The sequence below is a fragment of the Columba livia genome, chromosome 16 (assembly GCF_036013475.1).
Source record: "Columba livia isolate bColLiv1 breed racing homer chromosome 16, bColLiv1.pat.W.v2, whole genome shotgun sequence".
NCBI lineage: Eukaryota > Metazoa > Chordata > Aves > Columbiformes > Columbidae > Columba > Columba livia.
The window spans coordinates 5,845,388-5,871,233 of NC_088617.1; the positions used below are offsets into that span (position 1 = coordinate 5,845,388).

General features: G+C 57.8%; 1 protein-coding gene across 6 annotated transcripts; it reads right to left on the reverse strand.

Annotated features, from left to right (window-relative positions):
* Positions 1 to 259: 259 nt before the first annotated feature.
* DNMT3B (DNA methyltransferase 3 beta) lies at positions 260 to 19,972 on the reverse strand. 6 transcript variants are annotated; one of them, XM_065032117.1, is made up of 21 exons: positions 19,840 to 19,972; positions 18,860 to 19,044; positions 18,188 to 18,463; positions 14,429 to 14,573; positions 13,725 to 13,834; positions 12,550 to 12,702; positions 11,901 to 12,089; positions 10,531 to 10,689; positions 9,664 to 9,771; positions 8,554 to 8,695; positions 8,138 to 8,266; positions 7,681 to 7,725; positions 7,493 to 7,572; positions 7,133 to 7,245; positions 6,699 to 6,882; positions 6,414 to 6,498; positions 5,719 to 5,864; positions 5,494 to 5,584; positions 5,129 to 5,277; positions 4,448 to 4,533; positions 260 to 2,577 (listed from the first exon to the last, which is right to left on the reverse strand). In XM_065032117.1, exons 3-21 carry the CDS (start codon positions 18,290 to 18,292, stop codon positions 2,436 to 2,438), a joined length of 2,361 nt encoding a protein of 786 aa, XP_064888189.1. In that variant the 5' UTR covers positions 18,293 to 18,463; positions 18,860 to 19,044; positions 19,840 to 19,972; the 3' UTR covers positions 260 to 2,435. The 6 variants fall into 6 exon arrangements, with proteins under 6 accessions (XP_064888189.1, XP_064888187.1, XP_064888188.1 ...); XM_065032115.1 differs by having other exon boundaries at positions 5,719 to 5,960; XM_065032116.1 differs by having other exon boundaries at positions 5,719 to 5,960; positions 18,284 to 18,463; positions 19,840 to 19,971.
* Positions 19,973 to 25,846: the final 5,874 nt, after the last annotated feature.

Genomic DNA, 25,846 nt, shown 5'->3' on the forward strand with positions numbered 1-25,846 from the left:
GGGTCACATGTATGGTGTTCCCGAAGCTGCGGACCTGTCTGTGAAACTCTTGTGCCTCTGGAAAACCCCTTGTTCATCACACCAGTAATTTACCAGATAAGGACTGTCCAGTCATACGGAAATACTGATTTTTAATTACATGGCGGCAAATGGTAAACTGTTGACATGGATCCCCTCCTTCCCACAGGAAAAACAGTAAAACTGCGCAGATGTGGCAGTTTGAGTTTTCGCACTCCTGATACAAACAGTACAAAATGTGTTCAACAAAACAATACACTTTTTATTTTTAAAAGATTGTATAAAAACCCGCAAGACTTTCAACATCAAAAATCCTTAGCCTAAAAAAATAGCACCACGGAGAGTTAGAAATCCTTAACAAGTATTAAAAAGGCATTTCTGACATCTACCTCTCCTTACAACATCTTTATAAACACATTATAAAAGGCAGCTTTTACAGGGAAAAACATGTCAAGGAAGACTTGTCTACTACAATTCTTACCAAGTAAGCTTAATGCCAAGACAATTCTTATTTCTCTTTTATCTTTGTTTACTTTCCCCAAGTCCTTTTTTTTTTTTCCTCTTCTATTTATTTTTCTTTTCATCAGATAGGGAAGGATGTGAGACCTCGAGTACGAAATCAGAGATGCCATGGAGCGGAGGGTACAGCAGCCTGGTTTGAAGAGATGAAGTGGTCGGTGGACAGCGGGTCCATCCGGGGGCTGTGGGGTTCGTGTCGTGACTCTGGGCACGAGGACAGGAGGGCAGCGAGGGGTCCAAACCCACCGGGATGGCTGCAAAGCCACAAGTGTCCCCAGCACCTGCAGAGCCCACCCCACCGGCTGCCCAGCCAGAGGGCTTGTGACAAAGGTGGCACAGGATGCTCCTTGTCCCTGAGCCTTCACAGAGCGCTGCAGATGCCAGCAGTGATGCTGAGGAGACCACCTGGCTCTCCTGTGTTTCCTTGTGCAACATCACTTGAGAATGAACCCTCTGGAAGATCCCAGAGCAACCTCTGGCCAGGATCAAGGAAAAATAAACCTTTAAATGAGCTGGCCTGCCCCTCCTGCCCGGCTGAGTGCAGCTGTGGGTGGGAGCTGGGAAGATGATGGTCCCAGAGCCGGGGACAGGGCAGCAGCTGCACACAGCAGCACCTGGGAGCATGGAAAATGGGGTCCCCGCGGGTCAGAGGTAGAAGGAGCCCGGAGAGCAAGTCCATTCCCTGGTGCTGTACAGCACCGAGGGACAGGCTGCCTGCGGGCAGAGGGCTGGCCCAGGGTCTGCACCCAGTTAACTGGAGAAGGCACCCAAGGACCCAGCCAGCCCCAGGTGAGCAGTGGGTGGCGGGGGGGACAGAGGGACCAAGGGGGAAGGACAGAGGGACCAAGGAGGAAGGACAGAGGGACCAAGGGGGAAGCATCACGAGTTCTGTCAGTGCATTGAAACGTGCATCAGAGCTGCCAACACTGCTGGGGTTCGTGAAAGTGTACATGACATTTTGGGGGCCGTATGTGAAGACACGACACTGACCGCTCCGCTGCCCCTCCTGCTGATGCTCCGCATCCCTTTGGTCAACGAACGCTCAGAGAACATTTTCCTTTACAAACCCCAGAGCCCAAATCCACTGTGCTCTATCACTGGGTAAGCTTCTGAACCGCTCAGCAGGATTTTAAAATGTAAGGAAAAGTTTCAGATGCTTTAAAAACAAAGTAGTGAATATTTGTAAACTACAGCCAAACATGTAAAACAACATTTCTTAGTTCTAGCTACAAAAGTAATTCTATCACCTCACAGTTCAGTTTCAGCTACATTCAGGTCTAGGAATCTCCACATTCTTATGTAATGCCTTAAAGCAGCAACAGACGTTAAACAACAAAATTAAAAGTTCATCCAAAAAGTCTTAAAAATAAAAAAGATTTGGTTTCTGTATCCTGCATGTTCAGTGTATGTAACCTGACCAGGGTCCCTTACACCTGCTGCTACAGTTTGGGGATTTTTGGCAGTTGCTTCAAGAGAGGTTTTGTTTGTTTAGGAAAAGCAGTAATTCGCTCCAGTTCCAGTTTGTCTGCAGCAGCCGGCAGCTGCCTCCATGCTGACTGCTCAGCGAGTGCTGCCTTCCCAGCTCTAGGCTCAAATGGAATACTTAATGCTCTGGAGAAGACTTCTCGTCTCATCAGCTATGCACAGAGCTTCCTGCGCTGGGTAATTAAAGCTCTAGTGTCCATCATTTTCTACATGTCACTGCCGTTAGTCCCTTGAAAGAAGAGTTACCCTGCCAGGTTCTTTGGTTAAGGACATGTCCTGAGCAGTCCCTGCGGGGCCGGGCAGCCCGCGGTGCGGCGGGAGGGACAGTGCGGGGGTGAGTCCGGCGCGGTGCCCGTCCCCCTCCCGTCGAGGCCGCGCAGCGTCGTTACCAGCGAGGTGAGGGACACTCTGTGCTACTCGCAGGCAAAGTAATCCTTGAGCGGGGAGAAGAGGTGCTGGATGACAGGGATGCTCCACGACCGCCCCAGCAGCTTCTGGCGAGCCCCGCGGCCCGTGCTGGGGACCTCGCTGTAGTGGAGGGGGAAGCCAAAGATCCTGCAGAGCAGAGGCAGGAGAGGGCTGGGTGAGGCTGCCCTGGCCCCAGTGCCACCGGCTGGGACACAGCATCCCTCTGCGCTGTCCCTATGTCCAGCCTGGGGCTTGCTCAAGATCCAGCCCATCTTACAGTCTCACTGGGAAGAAGCTTCTCATTGCACAGAGTCCACACTCCTGGCCAGCTGCCAGATTTTCTTGCCCTGAGCTCCAGTAAAAGACGAATTGCTTTCCACCCGAAGCCCTCAAAGCACTCGGCACAGGCGCCACAGCTATTCCTGCTCTGCCCAGAGCCAGCGGAATCAGCCCAGGCAGCACAGGGAGCAGCACCCACAGCTCCTATGGCCCCGTCCTGTGAACACAGGTACCCCGACAAACCATCCCATGCTCACCCCTGCGAACTGATCTGCCCCAAGTGACTTAAACCCGCCTGTAGATGGGAAGCAAATGCCCAGAGCCAGCTGGGGACTCAGGCTGTGACTGTCCCAGGGAGTCCAGCCAGGAATGAGGAGCTCCGTGCTGCACCTGCTGGCCCATGGAAATCTATACGTGGCAAGCGTGACCACGTGCCTCCCGCCCCGATGTGCCTGCAAGCTGCCCTGGGGCTCACTGCAAAGCCAAAGAGTAACCTCAGCCAGCAGTCTGCACTAGCACTGCAAGCTGGGGAGCAAAAATCAAACATTAAATATCTAAAGACAATAAGAAAATTCCTCCTCCCAGTTCTGCGTGTCAGATCCACATTCATGCAGCCCCTCCAGCTTGGCCAAGGTCAATACATCACTCTCCAAGTACCCAACGAGTTATTAGAGGTAATTTGCCATTAATACCAGAGCAGAGCAGCTCCTGCCAGTGCAGGCACAGGAGCCCTTTGCCCCCAGCAGCACCATCCTGAGCCACCCAAGAGGTGACAAACCCCTCCTGAGCCACCTGAGAGGTGAGCAGCTCAGGAGTGTCCCATGGGAAGGGCGCTCAGCGCCCTGGCAGCACTTTTGGAGGAGCCCTGTGCCTGTGTCCCGCGTGACAGCCCCGCAGACAATCGCCCCGGGCTGTTCCGTGGCCATGACCTGAGCCACCATCGTGCCAGCACTTCCGCCTCCTTACGGCAGGTAGAAGTTCAAGAGTAATTTCAAACAGCACCACTGACAAAGGAACATCTCGGTAATCGCTATTTCACTTTCAAATACCTACATGCCTCTAGCTCAGCTTTAATTAAACCCTACCAAATACTGGCAATTTAAATATAAACAAGCAAAAATATTTAAACCCAGTCAGTGTTTATTGGTTGAGGCATTCGCTGTGCAAAAGCTTCAGTGTTTGTTCCTGGGAGTATTTGGTGTGCAGGACTGCTAGTAATTGGATTTTACCCTATTCCAAGTCCCTCTGTTGTGTTTTGCCATGAATTTGGGGTGCTATGCAGTGTGAACAAAGTTTGGAGGAGTGCAGTTTCACTTTGCTGCAGCTGCAGCTACCTGCCATAGCGTGAGCATCCCAGTTCACCACCAGCAAACCCCCCAGCACTGAGAGGGGCTGGAGCTGCTATATAGCACCCCCACATCAGCCGGGGGCTGACACAAAGGCCAATGTAGGTCTGCACCCCACGCTGGACACAGCACGCAGCATCCTGCAGAAGCCCTGTCACCATTGCCTCAGGGACAGGGGACACTGCTGCACTTTTCCCACAGCCTCCTTATTGCTCATTAACAAGCACATTATCATGTGCACATCACTGCAGGGAACTGCAGCGAGCTAGAGCTGCAGCTCTTTGGCTCCCAGGAGCTGGGCTTGGGGCCAAGGAGGAAAGAAGAACTACACGAGCATCATAAAACAAAACCAGGTGGCAGCGAACGATTCATCAGGATGTTGAAGGATTTACCTGTTCATCCCCGGGAGGTTGCCCCAGAAATAGCGTGCTCGATGGGCAGCCGATATCTTGATAGCATCAATCATCACCGGGTTGCACTGCAGGCCATGGTGGGAAAAGACAAGTTAGAGGCGGCAGAGGCTCTGGGCTCAGCCCCCTCCTGCATGGACAGCCCTTCCCTCTGCTCAGCAACCCGCCTGGAGGATGCAGTCCAGACAAACCCTGTTCCACACACAGCACGGTCTGATGGGCCACGTGGGCTCTCAAGCCGTGGGCAGCTCTAACGAAAATCACGGATGGTTCAGTCCTGATTTTTCTGGGCCAGGATTGGGACCATCAGCCTCCAAAGGGGCTTTTACACATGGGTGTCCAGCTGACCCACAGCCCGTCTTGGCCACCACGGAGTTAAAAATCCTTTCCAGTCCCTGACCTCCCTCTGCCCAGAAATAACAGGCTGTTGCTCTGAACAGATGCTTTCTGCAAGGCTGGCAAAAACCTTCCCCCGCAGAACAGGGGGGTTAACCTGCTGAAATCCAATGGGATCCAGAGCCAAGACTAAAGTGATTCCTAACACAGGCATCAGGCAGGGGGTTTTCCAGTGGTGGGGCCATATGAAACCACAGACAAACCCCCACAGCCTTGGCACGTGTGTCCTGCTTCGGTGCCACTCTCAAAGCCAGCAGCAATCCCTACCTCCAAAAACCGAGAAATGTCCCTCTTGTCATTGACTCTCATGGCCACCACATTCTCGAACATCCAGAAGAAGGGACGCTCCTCTCCCGCCTTGGGGCGAGCATAGTTGAGCAGGTGGTAAAACTCAAAGAACAGTCTCCCAGTTCCTTCTGCAAGGGAGAAAGCCAGGGAGTAGGGTTGGGACCGGCTGTGGCACAGGGGCCACGCAACTGGCACGGCGACAGCCTGAGCATTGCAGGAGCCACCCCACGATTTGCAGCTCAGAGGGAACCACCACTGAGCAAGCTGAGTGGTGCTGAATGGCTCCTGTGGTGCCTCCACATCCCAGAACACCTGAGGACACCCAGCCTCACAGAGGCACTTACCGTAAAGCCCCTTCCTGGCTGAGCTGACGAGGGATGGGTCGTTACAGGGGCTCCCGCCAATCACCAGGTCAAACGGACCCCACTCCTCGATCTGGAGCAAACAGACCCCCCATTAGGAGACAGCCCATAAGCAGGTCCCATTCCCCAGCAGGATGGGGGGCTGGTGGGTGAGACCCACGTGGCCACAGCACCAGGTTCCCCAGCCCCTGCGGCAGCAGAACTCACATTTCTCTTGGTTATGTTCCTGACGTCGTGCACGTAGGTGATGTTCCCCTCGTGGCGCATGGTGCCCACAGCGATGGGGTCCTCGCAGATCTCTGAGGCGATGTACTTCTCCACCTGGATGCCCAGGTCCTTCAGCACCAGGTACCCTGCCAAGGGACACAGCTCTGAGGCTGCCCGGCTTGGTTTAGTCTCACGGTCTCTTTCCTCAGCAGACAAGCTCGACGTGGCCACTTTTTCGTGTCCTAGTTGGGTGCAGTCACACAAGATTTAGGGATGAGCAAACAGGTCATTTTATGACCCGCTCCTCCAGGCAGGTTTGCTCCCAGAAAGCAGAACTCCAGTGCTGAGGGAACCCAGTCAAACCACTTGCCCTCAGGCACATTTTCCCCTGAGCCCAGGTTACCAGCACTGCAGACCTCTCGCTTCTCAGCGACACCAACCACCCAAGACAGCACTGGGTGCAGCAGGAACCTTGTGAGCAACATTCCCAACACCTCCCGGCATCACTCCCCCTCCACAACCCTGCCCAGCAGGAGGGGAGCGCCTGCTTTCATCCCTTTCCCATGGAGATCCAGCCCCTGCCCTCATCCCTTCCACCCCACCAAGCTTTCAGACACAGGTTGAGGCCACGATACTGTTTATCCCCAACATCCAGTGCTGCAAGCAGCCAGGACAACGCTCTTCCAGTGGCTCACCTGTTGAAATGCCATCAAATAACGAGAGCACTCGAATCGGTCTCCTCTTGGCTGGGGGGACTGTTGGGTAGATTTTGGGTGCAGCCTGCAATGGAAGGACATCAATGAGCAGCAGATGCCGCGATGCTCTGCGAGGCCAAACCATGGCTCTACAGGCATTGCTTCTGCCTTCAGGACAGTGTCTGGGGGGCCAAGAGCCCAGCACCCTGGAGAGGCTGGAAGAGTGAGACCAGGGCAGAGCCTGAGGGATCCTGAGCTGCTCGCCCTGCCCTCTGCAGCCCTTACGTATTCCTGTCCCTTGTCACTGGTGAAGAAGTCCTGTAGGCGGGTGCTCCAGTCCTGTCGGCGCTGCAGAACCCCATAGCTCCCCGCAGGCTGGCACATGTAGCAGTTCCAGGGCTCCTGCTCCTTTGCCTTGGCCGATGTTCCTCGCCCCACCAGCACCTCCAGACACTCCACGCAGAAGCACCTGCCCAAACCACAGCACCTCATGCCTGTCACCTCCAGAAACCAACCTCTTGGGCTCTCCCCTGCCATGCACTGGAGCCACCACCTCATTTTGCAGGATGTTTTCCCATGCACTATCCTGTTTTTTTAAGGCTGCTAATACAAGCTAGTGACCCTGGCATGTGCAGAGCCTGCCCAGAGTCCCACATGATCCCAGTTCCCTGCACGCCCCCAGGGCTCTGCTGGGTCTCACGGAGCAGGGCCAAACCCACCTGCAGCAGCTGGCATTGCTGCAGAGCAGCAGCTCCTTGCCCTCGCAGCAGACGGTGCAGTAGGACTGGTAGCCATCTTCGTCATACATGTAGAAGAGCTCCAGGAATCTATCCTAGCAAAAGGACATGGACAGAGCATCAGGATCTGTGCTCAGAGGTTGAACAGAGAATGCTGCTTCACGCCACCCCTGGTGCACGGTGAGAGCTCAGAGACACACGTCCTTGGCGCTTGCGCTGGCAAGAACATGCCAAGGGACAGTGCTGTGGTGGGTACAGCATGGCCAGGAGCTGTCACCCCTCTGGTCCATGCAGCGCCGGACTCCGCATCCCCATCCCCAGCTCCAGCACAGCAGCTCTTACCCTGCAGGTCTGGCAGAGGCCCCCCTGGAAGAGCGGGTGGAAGGTGGCTGGGTTCCTCCTCCCACAGGACAGACAGCTGGCTGTGGGACAGACAGACACCCACTCAGTCCACGCAGGGACTGCGCAGGGGCAGCCCCACCTCTGCACCCACCCCACATCTCTGCCCAACAGACAGGGCAAGCAATTACCTTCGAGACTCCCGCTGTTGTTTGTAACTTCGGAAACCATTTGCTCTTTATAAAATCAAAAAAAGAAGAAAGATTAATCATTTTTCATGTAATAAACTTACAAGCACTCTACTTGTAGATGCCTTATTTCTTGCATTAAAACTGCTCCAGCTTTGCTGAGTGCTGCACAGAGAAGGCAGGCCATGGGCACATTAGAAATTTTGGTACAAAATCCATGTCCTTTCACTGCTGGAGATACAAGAACTCAAGCTCAAAGTAGCAATACGCGACAAGTGGAGCCCAGCTTGCAGTGCCCTGTCTTGCAGTTGGGTTTGCTGGTGCCTTGTAAGGCACAGCTGACCAACACGAGACCACAAAAGCTTTTCATTTCAGAAACTCATGGCCTCGGGAAGAGCCAAACCCTTTCCCAGAGGTTTCCCAGTGCTCGAGGCCACAGGGCCCAGGCTGTGCGACTCACCTCGGCTCTGGTCCTCCTCCGCGCGCTGCTCCTTGCCGTTGTTGCAGGGGCTGCTCTTCAGCCTCTTGGTGGGGGGACACTGCTCGAGGGACAGCACCTCCTCTGTCCCGTTCCATAGGGCTCCACTCTCTGCAATGACGGGCAGCTCCTGGGGACAAGCCTTGGGAGCTCCCCAGGGCACAGGGGACATCTCCTGCCAGGTCCCACCACAGCCAAGCACAGAGCCCATCCTGTCCACCCCGGCTCCCCATGCACGCCCAGGGCTCCACCATGTCCCTGCCCTCCAGGAGCTGCTCCGAGGGCGCTTTCCTATGGCTTTTTGCAATGCTGCTGCTGGAACCCCTGTGTGGAGCCCAGGGCCTTCTTGGCACCAGCAGAAGCAGCTCAGCCATGTCCCACTCATGCCACCCTCTCACCTGAGGCTTTGGGCGGCCGCAGCCCCTTCAGGCCCAGGGGTTTGAAGCCGGTGAGTGCCCAGTCAATCATGGGCTTCAGCTGCTCCTCCAGTGACTCCCCAGGGGCGGCTGCAAACATCTTCCCCGACCGGCTCCGGGCAACCTGCCCAGAGGAGGGATGGCAGGGGCTGGGGTGGCCAGAGCAGCCTGGCTACAGTGTGCAGGGCACATCTGCCATGCCCCCTCCCCACCACAGACACGGCCCGGCAGCCCCAGCACAGTGGCAGCTGCCGGATTCCCATAGCGGGTGTGTCACGCTCTTGCACCTCCCAACCCTGCAACAAGCCCGGCTGTCGTCCCCATTCATCCTCCCCCGTCCATCCTCCTCCTGTCTGTCCCCCCAAGTCTGTCCTCCCCCAGCCCGAACCCAGCCCAGGGGCAGGGACAGCCCAGCCCCAGCTCTGGCCCTGACTCTGCTCCCCAGCAAGCAGCAAGAAAAAGAAAAGGCAGATGTGCCTGTGGGTTTGCAGCACTGTAACCCGGCCTGATGTATCATCCCTGACTGGGGATGAGACCCCAGGTGCTCAGCACCAGGCCCATGTTCAAGGGGCACCTGGCAGCAGCCCAGGACACGATGCTGGCCCGAGGCAGAGCCCCCACAGCCAGCCTGGCCTGGGGGTGTCCGGAGCAGCAACAGAATCCCCCAGGATGAGCAGAGTTTGGCCCCATTGCTGCACTGGGAAACAGTCCCAGCAGAGAAAGGAGGGTTTTCCCACAGACATCTGCACATCGCCCCAGCAGACGGGGAAATGATGAGTCCTGGCTGGGCTGAGCACTCTGGGGCAATCCGCAGTGTGTCCAGAGCCAGCCCAGTGCAGAGCAGAGTGACAGCAGGGGCAGAGCCGGGGAGCCCTGGCCCAAACCCCACAACACACTGCCCAAGCTCTGTGGTGTTGGGCCCCACAGACCCCCTGCTCCCCGGGGGGACATTTGTCACAGCAACACGGCAGCTCCTTCGCTGGCTCCACTGCACCAGCCGCCCTCGCACAGCCCGTGTGTCCCTGCACTCCCAGCCCCAGAGCCCAGCCATGTCCCCAGGCACCTCATCCACCCACGCAGCTCTGCCGTTACCTCCAGTGCATGGTATATGGCTCGTCGGTAGGAGACCAGCTTGTTAAATGTGGAAGAATTGAAATGCTGCCTAAAGGCCATGAGCCCCACCAGCTTGTCTGCAGAAACCTGGGAGAGAGTGAGAAAAGCTTAAGAGCTGGCATGAGCATGGGCACGGGCATGCCCTGCTTCAGCCGTGTCCCTCACAGCACCATGTCCCCCACAGCACCAGCTGCAGACCAGTCCCGCAGCGCAGCGGTTCCCAGCATGGCTCTCACGCCGAGGTGCTGGGCCATGGCCATGCGGCACTGTCGGGCCTTGTCTGGGCTGTGCAGCCACACAGGGACACTCAGTGCTGGCTGTGCAGAGGGTGACATGCAGCAGAGGGAGCAGCAGCGGCAGCAGCATCATTGCACTTGTGTTGAGGATGGGTGCTTTGCACCCTCTGCTGGCACCACACGTCTGCCAGCACAGACACCCAGCACAGCACAGACACCTGCCCAGCACAGACACCCGGCACGGTGCTTCCCCCACTCTGCCTGCAGCCCAGGGGAGGTGCGGGATGGCCGAGCAGTGACAGGCTCCGGAAGGGTGTGCCTCATCAGCCCTGAAGACCAGAGGCTGGACAAAACCTTGCGCAGGGGCCGGGCAGACATCCCCAGTGCTGGATCCTGTCACCAGCTCACAGTGGCCAGTCACTAGTTATAGACACCAGAGCCAGGAGAGCACATCAGAGCCTGAGGAACCACAGGGTCCCTGCCTGGGGATGCTGCAGCTGCGCCCACACCCAGAGCAAACACAGAACGGGACAGACAGCAAAAATGTGCCGGGGAGGAGATGTCAGCCTGGGGGAAGCTGGGTGCAGGCAGGGGCAGGCAGCAGGCTCACCTCAGAGAATTTCCCGTCTCCAAACCACTGCACCCAGCGCATGCCCGAGACGGCCTGGCGCTTGGCCGTGGCTCTGTAGGAGACAACGATTGCAGGCCACCAGGAGAAACCTTTGATCTTTCCCCAGACGAGCTCCCCAATTCCAAATTCCTTCCCATCCTGAAAGCAAAAAAAGAGCACAACACAGCTCAGCCCAAAGCACAAACTCCCCGTTTTACCTGAGCAGGAGAGCCCTGGAGCATGCAGGAGCAGAGCGTCACTGTGGTGAAGCCACATGCTCAATCTCTGCACAATGACCTACAGAAGTTGCAAACCCGTCCCTCACAAAGCCAGCAGAACACGTCCCTGGCAGCGCTGGCTCCAGGCTCACAGCAGGCAGGAGCTTGGTGCTGCCTGCCCCACACCAAGCCTGGTGCCTGGCACGCACGGTGCAGTCTGTGCTTGGTCCTGCCAGCCCTGCTGGCACCGGTGCCTGTGCATGCCCGCTCCTGCCCGCCCGGGCTCTGCAAACACCACCAAGCCATTCCTGCCACCATGCACAGCAACAGTGAGGAAGCCCTGGTAGCAGCCCCAATGATGAGGATGGGCAGGGCAGGTGGACAGCAGCTCCCTGCTTGATCCTGGGTGTCCCTGTGCAGATGAGGTCCTCCCGGCAAAGGGAACCCCTTCACAGGGCTTACAGCTCAGCTCATCAGGCTGCACTCAGGGCACCCACCCTCCTCTTGTTCCCACGGGGCAGAGCAAACACAGAAATGAGAAAAAGCTGAGCTGGGAATTTTGGCATGACCATGCCAAGGGCCTCCACCAAGCAGCGCTACGCACAGGAGCCGAGTCTCCTCTGCCTGCAGAGCCCTCCTGCCCAGCTTTGTTCTATGATTAGGCACCCAATTATGCAGCAAGATGCAACTGCCCAGTTCCTGTGAGTCTGGGGCCCTGCCCTGCGCCCGCAGGCACTGAATCACTCCGCTCCTCCCCAGCAGCCCCAACAGGAGCATTTTCTGCGCACAGACCCGCCTGTCTGGCGGGCAGGGCAGGCACCAGCGCGGCGTGTGCCGCACACGCGTCCCAGGGCCCTGGGAGGCTCTGCAGCCCCATGGGCAGGGGTTCAATGGAACTGGTCCCCACACTGTCCCTGGGTCAGCATCGACTCCGCTGCTGCCACTGCCGATGGACGGGGACAGCCCAGTGCCATCGTACCCGGACAGGAGGGAAGGGCCCCCAGGGAGGCGGGACAGAAGCAGCAGGGAGGGTTCCAGAGGGTCCCCTCGCCTGCAAGCTGGGGACAAACCAGAAGAGCTTGTTCAGCCTCACCCCGCAGCATCCCAGGCACAGGGTCCCAGTGCAGGAGCAGCGTTTGGCCCGCCCCGTACCTGGTACTCTTGGTCCATCCTCGCGTCTCTGCTCTCTGGCTCCTCAGTCCCCAGCTCGGCAGAGCCATTGGGCCCTTCCTGGGAGCTACTGCCCGAGATCGTGCTGCTGCTGCGGGACGAATCCTGCGAGTCCTCCTCTGTCAGGTCGATGGTCACGGGCACGGATGCAGCTGAGCGTCGCTTGGAGCTCTGTGCAGCGGAGGGATCAGAGCGTGAGCGCAGCAGAGCGGGGGGGACAGAAGGAGCAGGGACCTGCCCCACGCCACCCCCAGACCCATGTCACTCCAAGCCCCTCAGCCAGGAACTGGAGAGCAAGAAGAGGGGAGATGGGGAGCAGGGATGCCACTATGGTCAGGAATGGAGATGAGGGCCAGGACTGGGGTGTCTGAGGGAGAACTGCTCTGCTTTTACTTGCAAGATGCACAGAAGCGGTGCAGCACTTGCTCTCATCCCTTTTCCTCTACTCATTCACCCCAGGGTGGTTCAAAGCACCCAGTTCCTAGCTAGGGCAAGCAACAGCACACACCTCCACTTCACAGGGGAAACTGAGGCACAGAGAGGCTGCAGTATGCCTGAAGCGCCTTGGCCAGGGCATAACAGATGAGCAGGGAAGCTCCAGGAAAACCCCAGCGCCTGTGCACACCCTCACCCGCAGGGGAGCCGGCAGGTCCCTGAGCATCTCCACGCTGTTTGGTTCCTTGATCCTCATCTCGTGCCGGGTCTGCCCCGCCTGGAAGATGAGTCGGACGGGGGGCTTCTGCCGGAGGCTGCTCTCCCAGCCCGCGCTGCCCCGGGGCCGCACCTGCAAGCACAACAGAGGGACTGTGGCACAGGGGACAGGGACAGCCAGCACTCCACATCCTGAGAGCACGGGGAAGGCAGGAGTGCAGACGGCTGCAGGAGCACCTCCAGCTGAGCGCCCCCGTGACCGTGCACTTCATAGCATCTCACCTCACCGGGCTGCACAGCCACACTCAGGAGCACCCAGCGCTGCAGCCACCAGCAGCTGCTTATGCAGCTTCTGTTCCAGCTGCTATGTGCATCCTCAGCTCTGCACTCCCATCCCCTCCATCCCTGCAGCTGCAGCCATGGCCGGGGGGACTGCGGCCCCCGCAGAGCAGCCATCCCAGGCCAGCACTGTTCACCCGGTGCGGGTGCTCTGCCGAGGCACCCAGGGCAGCTTTTCGCCTGCGGTTTCAGCAGCCACAATTTACAAACAGTCTCACTCAGGCACGTTTCCTGCATCCGGCATGAGCATGTTTCAAATTGAAATGAGATTTTGCAAGTGAAGAGCCCCAAACCCAACATAGTGGGAAAGCAGAATTTTCTCCCCGGTTGGATTTATGGCTCTTTCTTTTGGAAGCTGCCTCATCACAGGCAGATCTCCAACCCTGGGGTTTTATTTCAAAGTCAAAACAATAAAGCCAGGAGGCAAAAAATGTTTCCAGGCACTGGAGGTTTGTCAACCTAGTCAACAAAAGGAGGGGGGAGCAAAACTGGGATCCAGCCCCAAAGCAGCTAAAACCAGGCCACTCCCAGAGTGGGAGACATGAGGTGTTTCAGTCCATCCATACGGCCAAGACTTTTTAAAGAAAACATCAGCATAGTAATTATTAGACTTCTGCAACACACAATGGGCATCGCTGCATCACACACCTCACCCTCCTGCTGCTGCTGATCAAGAATTTGAACATGAAAACAAATCTTGTAAATTAATATTGCATCTACCATTGGACTGTTGCCCCACCACGAGAGCTGCCTGGGGGGAACAACCTGGGGGACAGGAGTAGCCGGGGGTCACTCACCCCCTGGGGGGGCACTCACCTCCTGCGTGCCCGCCAGGGCCAGCGGCCAGGCCAGGTCCTCCTTGGCGAGCTCTCCCTTGCTGTCCCTCCTGCTGCTCTTCAGGGCCGGCAGCCCCAGGGCCCCGGCATCTGTGCGGGGACAAGGCAGAGCAGCCACGGCTCCGTCAGCTGCCCTGGCCGTGCACTGCCCACCCCACACCCAGCAGCAGGCTGTGGTGTGAAGGGACCAAAACCTCATCTTGGAGAGATGTGGCCAACAGTAGAAGAACAAGCAGTGTCCCCGAGGGTCCCCATCATGGTACTGCGGACACCGGCAGTCCTAAATCGCACACCCACCACAAAACCGGAAGGGACTCTAACAGCAAGTGTGGGGACATTCTTATTTGCCTCGTTCCTGAAAGCTCAGAGGCACAAGGAAACTCTCCCACTATTCAGGCCTTGTCACCAGTTCGTTTAAAACCCAAGTGCTGGGATTTGGGGACCATGACCAGCGCAGCCCTGGAGCTGTGGTGCAGCTGGCAGCACCCTCAGGCGGGTGGGGGTTCCCCACGCCTCCCCCCAAAAGACAGCACCCCAGCACAGCACCCCTGCCCACAGCAGCTCATTGCCACGGCCTGGCTGTGCTGCCGTGGCCACCATGCTGCAGCCCCCAGGAAGCCCTGGGGATAGCAGCTGGGGGATCCCTGGCCCCGTACACCCCAGGCACAGCACATCCCGACTCACCGGGAGTGCTGGGTTTGCCATTGGCCTCCAGAAGAAGGGCAGGCGTACTGTTAGCGGAACTGGTGCAGTCCCCGTTGATGAGGATCAGCTCTGCCCTGCAGTCTGCTGCATCCCGGCCGTGGTTCTTATCGTTTTTCATGGTTGCCTGTGGAAGCCAGAGTGGAAATTTAGGTGTGCAGAAAGCCCCAGGGAGGCAAAGCAGCCAGCGCAAGCTTTTCAAGCCAGCCATAACTTCTCCTGCCCTTAGCAGAGGGATCTGACTGCATACAAACCTGGAGTGATACCAGGAGCTATTGGGCACCTAGACAAGACCTTTCCACAAACATAGTGGCCCTAAAGATCCATCAGCTCCAGCAAAGAGAGAGGCCCTAGACACAACCTGCTCGCCCTTTGGCAAGCACTGGGGCTTTTCTGCAGGGCTGCCCCAGCCCCACCATGCATACACTGTGGAGCGCCCAGTGCTGCCCAGCTCTGCCACAATGGCCATGGCTCCAGAACCTGCCTGGAGGGAAACGGCGTTTCCCAAACACCCACAGGGACCAGGGGACACCCCCAGCCCCGGCACCAGCCTCGCTGTGCTCCAGTGTTCCCAGCAAACCCAGCACTCCCAGCAAGCCCAGCACGCCCAGCAAACCGCAGCACACCCAGCAGCGGGCGGGCTGTGCGAGCAGCAGCGGGACACGCAGGCAGCTCACCATGGGGGACAAAGTCCTGGCGCCCACAGCAAGTTCAGATCCCCTGAAGGAAGAAAGCTCCTCCTGTCCCAGGGTGCACGGGCAGGGTGGGGATCTGTGCTGGCGTCCCCTGCCCGGGCACTGCTGCTGTGCAGAGAAATCCCAGACATCCCCCTGGGAGAGGTGGGACCTGCCCTGCCTGCACCCAATGCCTCTGGCTCCCACGGATGCCCTCTCTGGATCCTGATTTTGGAAACAGAAGCTCCCGGGCTCTCCCAGAGGCACTTGCGACGGCACTAATGAAGCTGCCTCATTGCTGGGCTATGGATCTGTGCTGCAACTTGCCCACTCGCCAGCAGTCATATTTCAGGAGCACGTAACTCAGCTTGGCGAGCTAAGGAGCAAACAGGGTTCTACCCACCTATGGCCCCACCAGGAAGCAAAATCAAGACCCCCAGCCCTGAAGAAACCCCCACCTCTGCCCCACTGCCCCCTCCCTGCACCCTCGCCCAGCATTTCCTCCAACTGCTTCCCTAACAATCGGATTTCTGCTTTGAGATCATCTGTCAGCACCTCTGGCAAACAAAGACCAGTCGGGGTTTGATGTTTCAGATGCCAAGGACAGTGTTAAAACCTTGATACCATTCAAACATGAAGGAAAACAGGTGTCTAGCACCCACCTCTGCAGGGCAGAGCCCCCAGGGACATATCCTGCCACCCCAGACATGTCTCCTCAACAAAGGGACAAGGAGAAGACCGGCACCAGAGGGAGTCTTAAGCTGCTAAACCCTTATAGTTGTGTGCAGAAATCCCACTGCTGCAGCACATCTGCTCCCAGACCCAGCAACAATCCCTGGGAGCTGCCCAGACTTGCCAGGCTGCCCCGGCCCCCCACCGGCTCTGGATGTTCAGGATGCAGCACATGGTGCAGTGGCAGCCGGGTCGGCTCCTCCAGGGTCTGTTCCCCCTGTCCAGCCTGCGATTCTGCAGAACGGCAGTGATCACAGACAGCAGCGATGCTGCACATTTCACAAAAAAAAACAGTGAATCTGCACCCCCCCAAAGCTCCCCCAGGACCTTCAGAGGACTTTTGCATTTGGTCCTTTGTCAGAAGCCTGTTCAGAAGCCTCAGATGGAGCCTGAACCCACAAGATTCAGCCTTGCACCTCAAAATGGCTTTTCCTTGCTCAGCCCCAGGGATGCCCGGTTCCCAGCACAGCCCAGCTTGTTCATGTCCCTGCCAGCCCTGCGCTGGGGAGGAGACCCAGCGGCCAGTCTCTCCTCTCACCCCAAGCAAAGGACAGCCCTGCCAGCTGCTCTGCAGGACCCTCATCTGGGACCCAGCACCCCATGTGCCAAACTCAGCTTTGCCGAGTGCTCAGGGAGCTCTGACATTGTCTTTGTTCCGATCATACAGCGGGGCAAATTAGTTCACTTTGGAAGCAACGGCTCCCTGGCAGAGCTGGAAACCTCCACAGCTGGGCTCTGTGGTCCGTGGGACCCGAGCACCGGTGTGAGCACCAGCATTTCGGCTCACCAGGCAGGCAGGGCCGGCAGCCGATGGCAGGAGCAAGGGATGCATGCACAGCAGCATACACACTGCCCGCTCCTTGCTGCACCGAGATCACTCAAGGACATCCCATCACCATCCTCCGATACACCAGCAGGAAAGCAAACATCACACCACGACCTAAACTGCAAAGCCAGTTATAAAGTCTCGCTTTCCCAAAAACCTGCACCGAGGCAGCAGGACTGCAGCACCGTCTCCTCTCGCTGCTGCTTTTTGCACCAAGCGCTGACACCACACACCCAAGCCCGTCCTGCCTGGTGACGAGATCTCTCGCCGGAGCCACTGTCCTCGCACGCATCACCACCTTCTGCCTGGGAGGAAGGCTCAGCTCTTTGTCCTCACCTCCCCTCGCAGGACTGCACTCCGACATGTGCACATGGGGCATGACGAAAATAACAAGAAACAGAGCGCTCCCCTCACATGTTCTGTCTCACGGGAGGAGAAAAACAGCACTGCAGTGTTTGCATTGCTTAATGCCCTGCAAACATCCAGGCATGCACTAGAGCCACACGCTTCGGACAAAAACCCACGGAAAACAAAATAATGCAGAATTCCAGCTCCGATGCTCAGAGCTCCCCAGTAGCCTGGCGCCAGCGGCAGCCCCGGCACTGCGTGGTGACCAGGACGTGCCCTGCAGTGACACCCCACAGAGACAATGAACCCGCCGACTCCAGATCCCGCCCTAGTTTTGCAATACCAATTTCTTTAAGGTTTGCCAAACTGGTTAAAGACTATGCCACAATATAAACTGCTCAGAGAGGCTCGGGGTTCCTGCCTAGCTGAGCTCCCCGGCTGCCCCGGTGGGCAAGGCGGCCATGCTCACCTGCGGGGTGTCCGGCAGGGCTGCGGCCCCAGACCCCTGTCCCCCGGCTGCTCCCCCAGCCCGGCTGGGGCACGTTTCAGTTTTCTTCCTTGAGAAAACAGGCTGGCCCTTATCAGGTGTGTTCCCCAGTAGGTGGAGAGATTGCAGGGGAGACTGGCGGACTTTGCCTCCAGACAGGGGCATGCATATCAAAAGGCTGGAGGGAAGCATTCTACATGATGGCTGGGATGGCAGCCATCACCCAAGCCCTGTTTGAATAACAAAAAGAAATAAAGGACCCCAATTGTTGGGGCTCACTCCCTCCAGCCTGGCTCCTGCTGGAAGGGCTCTGGGCTATCTCATGCACAGAAATTGCCTTTAACTCTCCCCAAACTGAGCATTTTCCTCTAATCCTGGGAAGAAAAGAGTTGCAGGGTTGGCAGTTTAGTAAGAAAGGGAGCCCATTTGGGCAGATGCTCATTAAGAAGGGCAGGCTCTCCCTCCCCTGCCCGTTTCCTGTGCCTGGCCCCTCTCCGGCTCTCACCACGCTCCGGCACTTCCCTCCATTTTCCCCCCGTTTCCTTTCCTGCCCTCCTGCCCGCTCCGCTCCCCGCCGGACCCCAGCAGCCCCTTGCGGCCACCCCCAGGCTCCAGCATGTCACTCGCTGCCTTTCAGCAAAGCTGGGTTGAAAGAAAAGAAACAAAAAACAAACCGGCCCCTCCTCTCCCAGTGAAGACCAGGCCTGAGAAGTCTCCTGGGCAGCCACCATCACAGCCAGCCGCTGCTCCAGCCGCTCTAGGCTCTTTACCATGCTCATCTCGGTCCCGTCCCGCCGAGCTGAGCCACGCTGGCTCGCCCGAGCCCCCTGCCCAGGGACGTGCCCGACGCGGGCAGGGCTGGGGCTGCGGGGGCTCCGCCGTCGTGCAGGTGGGTCTCGCTCAGCAGTGGCAGGTCCTCTGTCCAGAGCGGTCACTGCTTCATCGTTTCCCTGCACAAAAGGAAATAATGCTATGACAATGACACCTCACTGTGCCCATCTCCCCCTGCCTGGCCCCTTACTGGGGGGCACAAGCCTGCAGCCCTCCCCAGAGCCGGGGACTGGAACACTTTGGCTTATTCCTCCTCATTAGAAATTAGGAACGTGGAGACAGAGGCAGAAGACGCTGGTCCTGCCGCAGGGGCAGCACACTCCAGGCCGCTCACTCCTTCTCCCCCTTTCCGAGGGAGGTCGGTGCACCACCGGTGAAAGCCCCCTGCCCAGCCCTGGCCGCGATGCCCCCGCGGTTCCCCTCTCTCACCCGGACTCCCGGGACTTGTGCCCCACATTGGGGCCACTTCGGGGCTTATTGCTCTTCTGCCAATGCTCTCCCGCCCCTGGCTCTACCTCCACCGGAGCTTCTCCCCGGGCTCGGGAGGAGGAGGATGCCGGCAGAGCTCCCCGCGGGTCGGTACCTGCCGGCGGGGCCGGTGTCCGGCAGCTGCCCGCGCCCCGGCTCCGGCCACCCCCGTCCCTCTGTTCCCAGCCTCCGGGGAACTTCACGCCGGAGGCGCCGGCCGGAGGCTGCTTTCCTGCGGACAGAGAGAAAGCGAGATTCACTGACAGATCGCTGCCCCGAGAACCGAAAACAAAGGTGTAGAGCCCCGGCAGCGCTGCCGCCGCATCCCGGGCTCCCGGAAGCCCTCCCCGTGCCCCTGCCTGGGGGCGGCGCTGCCCGGGGCCCGCCGAAACACGGGCGGGGTAACCCCGGCCCTCAAAACCCCTCCCCGCCCCGAGGCCACCACTTGCCGTTCCACCGACGGGAACCCGAGGCTCCGGGGCTCTGCCGTGCTCCCGGGCTCTACCCCCGCCCCGGGGCCCCTACCCGTCCCGGCATCGGGGGACACAAGGGGTGCCCAGCGCCCGTCCCGACCCCGCCGTGACAGCCACGGGACGCGCCCCCGGGGTCCGCGACCGCCGCGCCTCCGCGGGAAACTCCGAAAGTCGCAACGGGAGCCGAAGGGGCGGGGAGGCCGGCAGGGCGGGAGGGAGCCCGGCTCTGGGCTGCGGGCGCGCCGAGCCCCCCGAACCTGCCCCGGGGCGGAGCGGCGGCAACAAGTGGCGGAGGGGGCGGCCCAGTTCGCCCGGTGCCCCGAGCCCCCGGGGCGGAGCGCCGGCAGTCTCCGGGAACCGGGCGAGGGGCCGCTCGATCGGCCGGGTCCGGAGCGCTCCCGCAGCACCGTCCGGTGCTCCCGGCCGCGTCCCCACCCGCCCCATTGTGCCCCGCCGCCACCGCGCACAACAAAGCCGCCCACGAGGATGCGCCGCGGCTCCGGCCCGGTGCCTCCGGCCCCTCCGGTCCCCCCGGTGCCCGGCCCCGCGCTCACCTGCACCGCGGCGGGACGCACCGTCCAGCGGGGCCGCGCCACCGCTCGCCACCGCCCGCGCCCCGGCCGGCCCCCGACAGCCCCGCGCTCCGGTTACATGGCGCTTTAACCCTGCCCGTGCTGGGCAGCTCCTCCTCCTCCTCCCCTCCGCCCCACGCCCGCCGCGCCGCACGCCGGGGGAGGGGAGCAGGGGGTCCACATCGCACCCCCCTGGGCCCCTGCGGCCCCGGGCCGCATCCCCTGGGTCCCTTGCATTCCCCCGGGGCCCGCACTCCCCGGGATTCCATACGCCCCCCACACGGCTCCGCACTCCTGGTCCCCCTGTTTTCCCCCCACAGCTCCACATTCCCCCAGTGCCCCGCACCCCGCGGCCCGGCACCCTCCAGGGCTCCGCATTCCCCAGCCCGGCGACCCGGTGTCCCCCCACTGCTCTGCATCGCCCGGGACTCCGCAACGCCCAGTGCCCTGCATCCCCCCTCCGGTGCACCGCATCCCCCCGTCCCGGTGCCCCGTATTCCCTCCCCGAAGCTCAGCATCCCTCTCCCGGGGCTCCACAACCCCCCGATGTCTTGCACCCTCCTGGGGTTCGCCATTCCCTGGTACCCGCAGGCGCCTCGGTGTAGCCCCCAGTGCCCGTCATCCCCCCAGGGCTCAGCATCCCTACGGGGCTCGGCCCTCGGAGCCTCCCGGCAGCTCAGCCTGCTGCAAAGCAGCCCCCCCGGGGGTGATGGGGCACCCCGGAACCGGGCAGAGCCCTGGTCCCACCAGCCACCCCTCTGCCCACCGGCTCCCCTCAGCTCTCTGCCCTCGCAGCGCAGCATGGCGTGGGCAGACAAAGCCTCACAAGTTTTACAGTCAGTTTTTGGTTGGTTGTTCTTTCCCTTTCCTGTACAGAGGCAAGACACTGGCGAGGGCTGTGCTGGGGACCAGGAAAACAGTCTGTGCCTCTCCTGCCCAAGACAAAGCATCCAGAGTCCACGTGGGGTATAATCTTCTCTGCTCACTTGCTGTTACTTCTAGATACCGCAGAAAACTACAAAACAGTAAGAAGAAATAATATTATTATCCTGGTGTGATAGAAATAAGCTTTCAAGGCCAAGAGGAAAAATGCATCAGTTAGTCAAAATATCTGAAGCCTGTGGGAAGTGCCTGAACCAGCCCGAGGCCTGTACAGCAGGTTCCCCCAGACCACCCCTCCAAGCATCGAAACACGAGCATGAAAAATGTGGCTGTGTTTGCAAAAAAAGCCCTACAAGTGAACGAGAGGGCCGAGAAATCTGGTCTGCGTGAGCCTTGGGGAACACTGGAGATTACAGTGCAAATAAACACACATTGCATAAACCTATAGCTAATTTGCAACTCTGTCAAGCAGATAAAAACCAAGCAGACAGATTTTACTCCTGTTTGTTTTTCCAAATTTGGGAAAGCAAAATGCTTTTGCAGGTTGTGCTCATTAGAGTTTCTAAGGCACTATTGGGGTGGAATTAGCCTGTGCTTCAAGCATCCATAGGCTCCTCTCCCTTTCTACGGAAACCTTCCTGCCTCTGTTGGCCTCACTGACCTGCCATCAATCTCCCGCCCAGCTGAAACGCCTCTTTCTGTCTCTTCCCCTCAGTTATCATTTAATTCAGGAGAGCACACTCTGCATACTGGTTGTGAAAAAGGCCTGGTACCAAACAAAGCAGCTGTGGCCAGATTATGAGCCAAGCCCTGACCCTCTTGCCCATCTCTGCTATACACAACCACAGAGAGATGCTGCAAGTTTATTTCTTAACAGTCACAAGATTTTCTATGTCATCTCATGGGTAAAACATGGACCTTTAAAGAGGAGTTTGTATTTAGGCTCCTGACAGGCATTCCTGGTACCTTGTGTCAGGCTCTCGGCTGCTCCCACTGAACCAGGGTTTACAGCCAGCAGCCTCTGCAAGCCTCTGCCAGGCTCTGCCAGAGCAACCCCAGCACCGCTCCCTGGCAGCCCCACGTTCTGCAGCACTATGGGACATGGCCCTGGGGACAAAGCTCCTCCACTCCATTGCTGAAGTGGCAGCAAAAAGCCGGGGAGCACAGCCAGGTCTGCACGTCCCCTGCAGACTGTGCCACGGACACATCCCTCCCGTGACAGAGCAACTCCCATGGGCAGCACAGCTGGGCTGCCCAGCGCTTCAGCCAGAAATCACCCCGGCCAGAAAAGCCATTTCCATGCCTGGCCAGCCACCTTCGGCCATTATTTCAAATCCATGGGGCTGGTGACTGACCCACTGCAAAAGCCACTCTGTCACCATCACAACAGTCAGGCAGGACTGGCAACATCAATTCACATCAGAAGTGACTCCTCATCTTCCACATTTAATGCTTCCCAGGGACTGTGCCGGCCCTTCCACACGCAACTTGGCACTCCCCACCTTGAATCCTCCTCCTCACCAAAAGCTGCTCAGCAGTTGCCTTCTCTGCAGTGTCCTCAGGTTATGGCACCAGGCCCAGCTCCTCTCTGTCCACCTTATTCTCTCACTTCAAATCTCTCCCTAAAACTCTCTTTTGCCATCCTGGTCAGGCAAACCAACGCTGTCCCCCGCCCAGAGCTATGCTCTGGCCCCCATCACCACTGCCTCTTGCTTTGCACCCAAGTGTTTGAGCCAGAACCTGCTCCATGTTTCGTAAGCACCGTGCCTGGAGATCCTAAACAAATAAAGCCATTGAGCAAATATGTGTCATTGCCTACAGCCGTCAGCAGTGCAACCCTCAGATCTCTGGACCTGTGGGTCCCAGATTGCCAGGCCCCAGCTCAGTGCTTGTTCAGTCTTCCAGCAGGGATGGAGAAGCACCAGCAATGTTAAATCACCTCAGACAGTTGTGAGCTCTCCCAGCCACCCTGGAGCAGGGAGCAGGAGGAACTTTTCCCTTTGCTGGAGCCAGCAGCAACGTCTCTGATGAGTTCAAGCACTGGGGTTTCCCGTGTCACTGTACACACAGCACAGTGGCTCTTTCCAGCCCGCAATAACCATTTTCACTGCCTGGCAGTCTTCACTGCAAGACCCCTTTGGTGCATCTCCCGTGGGATGTGTCCTCCTGCTTCATGAGCAGCTCCATGTCCTGACCCCCTGCCCCAGCCTCGGCGCTGGCTGCCCACCTCTCCACCTCTCCACCAGCTCCACCAGCTCCGTCAGCTCCATGGCAGGTCCCAGTGCCCAGCTGCTCCTCACCACCGCTCCCCAGAGCAGCTCTCCTGCCCTCGGCATCTCGCCTGAGCTCAGGACAGAGCTGTGCCGCCCAGCAGCACAGTGCCTGCGCTCTGGCTATGCAGAGCAAGGTCTGTCTCCACTGCGGGGACACCCCATCCTGCTGCCACATGTGGGAACAGAGCCTCCAGCCCCCTGCAGCTGGGCTGGCTTTTCCCATCAGGGGGGAATCACTGTTTACATGGAGCTAGGAAGCGTTGTCCCTCCTACACGAAGTTTTTAGCCCTTCCTGTGGGCTGGCCAGGACCATATATTACAACCCCCTAATAAAAATGAAGTTAAAAATAAATGTCATCTGTGTAACCAGAACATCCCACAAGTCTGCACCTACCAGTGTGTAAACTTCAAACGCAAAGGCACACAAAGAAAAATCTTCAATGCCTCTCTAACAAAGCTAGCCACAAAATCCTCTTTTTCCTAGAAAACAGGATACGTCTGCTACAGCCTAATCTGAAGTGATGAGGCCTCCCCAAACCGCCCTCCTGAGCATATACACTTTATCAGGAGAAACGCTGCTCCCGGGGTGGCTGCCAGCAGAGCCCTCCCGGTAAGGGACTGTCCCCCGCTGTGGGTGGCAGCCCAGGCACAGGACGGTCACAAGGCAGGAGTGTCCCAGAGCCCCACAGTTCTGCTTTCAGCCCCACCGCAACCTCTGCTTGCAGCGTTTGCAATCGTCTGCTCCTGCAGCAACAACCTGGGAGCAAACAGTGCCGAGCGAGGAAGGGGCATTAAACTGCAGGGGAAACCAAATCCTGACCTCAAAGATCTCACTGGTATCAGCCTCTCTTGGGAGAGGGTTTGAGAGCTTTGCATAGAAAGTGGCATCAGAGAAAAGGTCGATGACACCCCAGGATTTGATCTCTTGGGAATATATAATAAGGACTCTTCCTCAGGTAACACTCTCCAAGTGCTGAGGAAGCTTTTCAAACTGAAATGAAGCTGAAAAATGCATCTGAAGTGGGGTGTGCTGACCCTCTGGCTCACCGTTTTTAATACCCTGTTTACCTGTGTATGACATGTTCCCCCCATTGCTTTTTGCTGCTGCTTTTACTCCCGTACTTGAGGTGCACAGGGACGCATATCTCTAAAACCGAACTGTTGTCCTCAGCGTGTCCCCAGCTCTGATGAGTCCATCAGTTACACATTCTGCATGAGAAAGGCCTGGCCCAGGGGCTGATGGCTCCTTGGGGGCTCTGCCCTGGGGGCTCTGCGGGAGCTGGGGACCCTCCTCTGCCTGGCACCCCTGTGACCAATCCGGCAACCTGTAAATCCCAGGAGCAAACCCTTTCCAAAGCTGAGCGCTGGCCGAACCAAGCCTGCCGCCCGCTGCAGAGCTGCCAGTGCCGCAGTGGTGTTGGTGGCACGGGGATGCCACGCTGCAGCCACACCGGCAGCCCAGGATGCCCAGTTTCCTGCTGATTGTTTGAACAGGATGTTATGAGCACGTACCTCAGCCTCAGCTCCTCTTCTTGGATCCTGTCACTCAGCTTTCCCCAAGAATTTGGTTTGCTGTCTGGGAAATAGTTTTAGCAGTTTGGCTTCTCCCTCCTGCTGTAGCTCCCGTGTGCTCACACACATGTGCTGAGACCAACCTCAAACAAGTCCCCAAGCATCACCCTACAAAGACACAGGGAAGTGAAAATCAGTCCCAGGTTGCTCCTGCACGGTTAATCCTGCACACAGACCAGACAGAGGATTGCCTCTTTCCTTGTTTCAGTTTTCCAGCCACACAGTATAGGCCAATTAATTTTGGTGGTTCTGACAGTGTGCAATCATTATTGCAATTATTAACTGCACTTAGGAAAATGTACATAGTGCTGTATGCAACATTTTAAGTCCAGGAATATCAAGTTCACACACACTGGCATCCCACACTACCAGTCCATACATCTCCCTGAATTAATTTTAGTTAAGATTAACTGTTTTTTAGAGACAAGCATATACTGTGGTTTTAAACATGCTAATACAACCGGTTGACCACAGAACCTGATAAATTGTTCCAGTGTGAAAAATCTGCACCTTGTTTTAAGGTGTCCTCAATATTTAGGGTCAAATTGTGCAATCAGCCCCACATGCAATTTTTCTCCCCCCAACTATCCTGTCCAGTCGAGGTGCCCATTTCCACCCTGTGAGCATGAAAGACAAAATCTCTGCGTTGGGCTGGGAGGGAGAGGGAAAAGGAAAGGAAGCCGAATGCTATTTCCAGCCAGACCACCAGTAAATATCTCTTTAACTCCTCATCATTAGTGGCACTTTGCTGCTTAAATCCCTGTTTATAAACCACTACTGGCATATCTTCACAATGAAAGGCACTATAACATTTCTTACACTCTCATTTGCAATTGAAAGTGTCAGTAATAAAACAGAAGCCTTGTGGGCTGCCACAGTTTTACCTTCCACAAAGGCTTTTATCTGCTGTCCCTCTGCCCAGGCAGCCAGCGAACACCTTCCCAGACAAAATGGAACAGACCCATTCACACTGACAGTGAAATAACTGCTGGAGAGCTGATAGGGAAAGAACTGCTGGAGAGCTGATTTCCCTGCTCTTGGAAAGCTGCAAAATAGCAGCTTAAGGCAAGGGAGGCTTTAAGCATCAGCTCCATTGTCCTCTGTGGGAATCCATCCAGTTTTCTGGAGCAAGACCTTCCTCCCAAGCACAGATAGAAACGAGCCCGCTTAACAGCAGCGAGGAGGCAATTTCAGAACTCACCTGGCCTCCTACGTGTCTCTGAATCAAAGACCTCTGGGTTATGGTGTGATCCAGGTGACAA

What these genes read in the sequence shown, in the direction of transcription:
- DNMT3B (XM_065032115.1), bottom strand. Translation starts at nt 18,292, where the DNA reads ATGAGCATGGTAAAGAGCCTAGAGCGGCTGGAGCAGCGGCTGGCTGTG. An exon ending in CCATATACCATGCACTGGAG is followed by an intron (nt 8,696 to 9,663) that starts GTAACGGCAGAG and finishes TCCTCTGGGCAG; the next exon opens with GTTGCCCGGAGCCGGTCGGG. An exon ending in ACATTTCTCGGTTTTTGGAG is followed by an intron (nt 4,534 to 5,128) that starts GTAGGGATTGCT and finishes CATGGCCTGCAG; the next exon opens with TGCAACCCGGTGATGATTGA.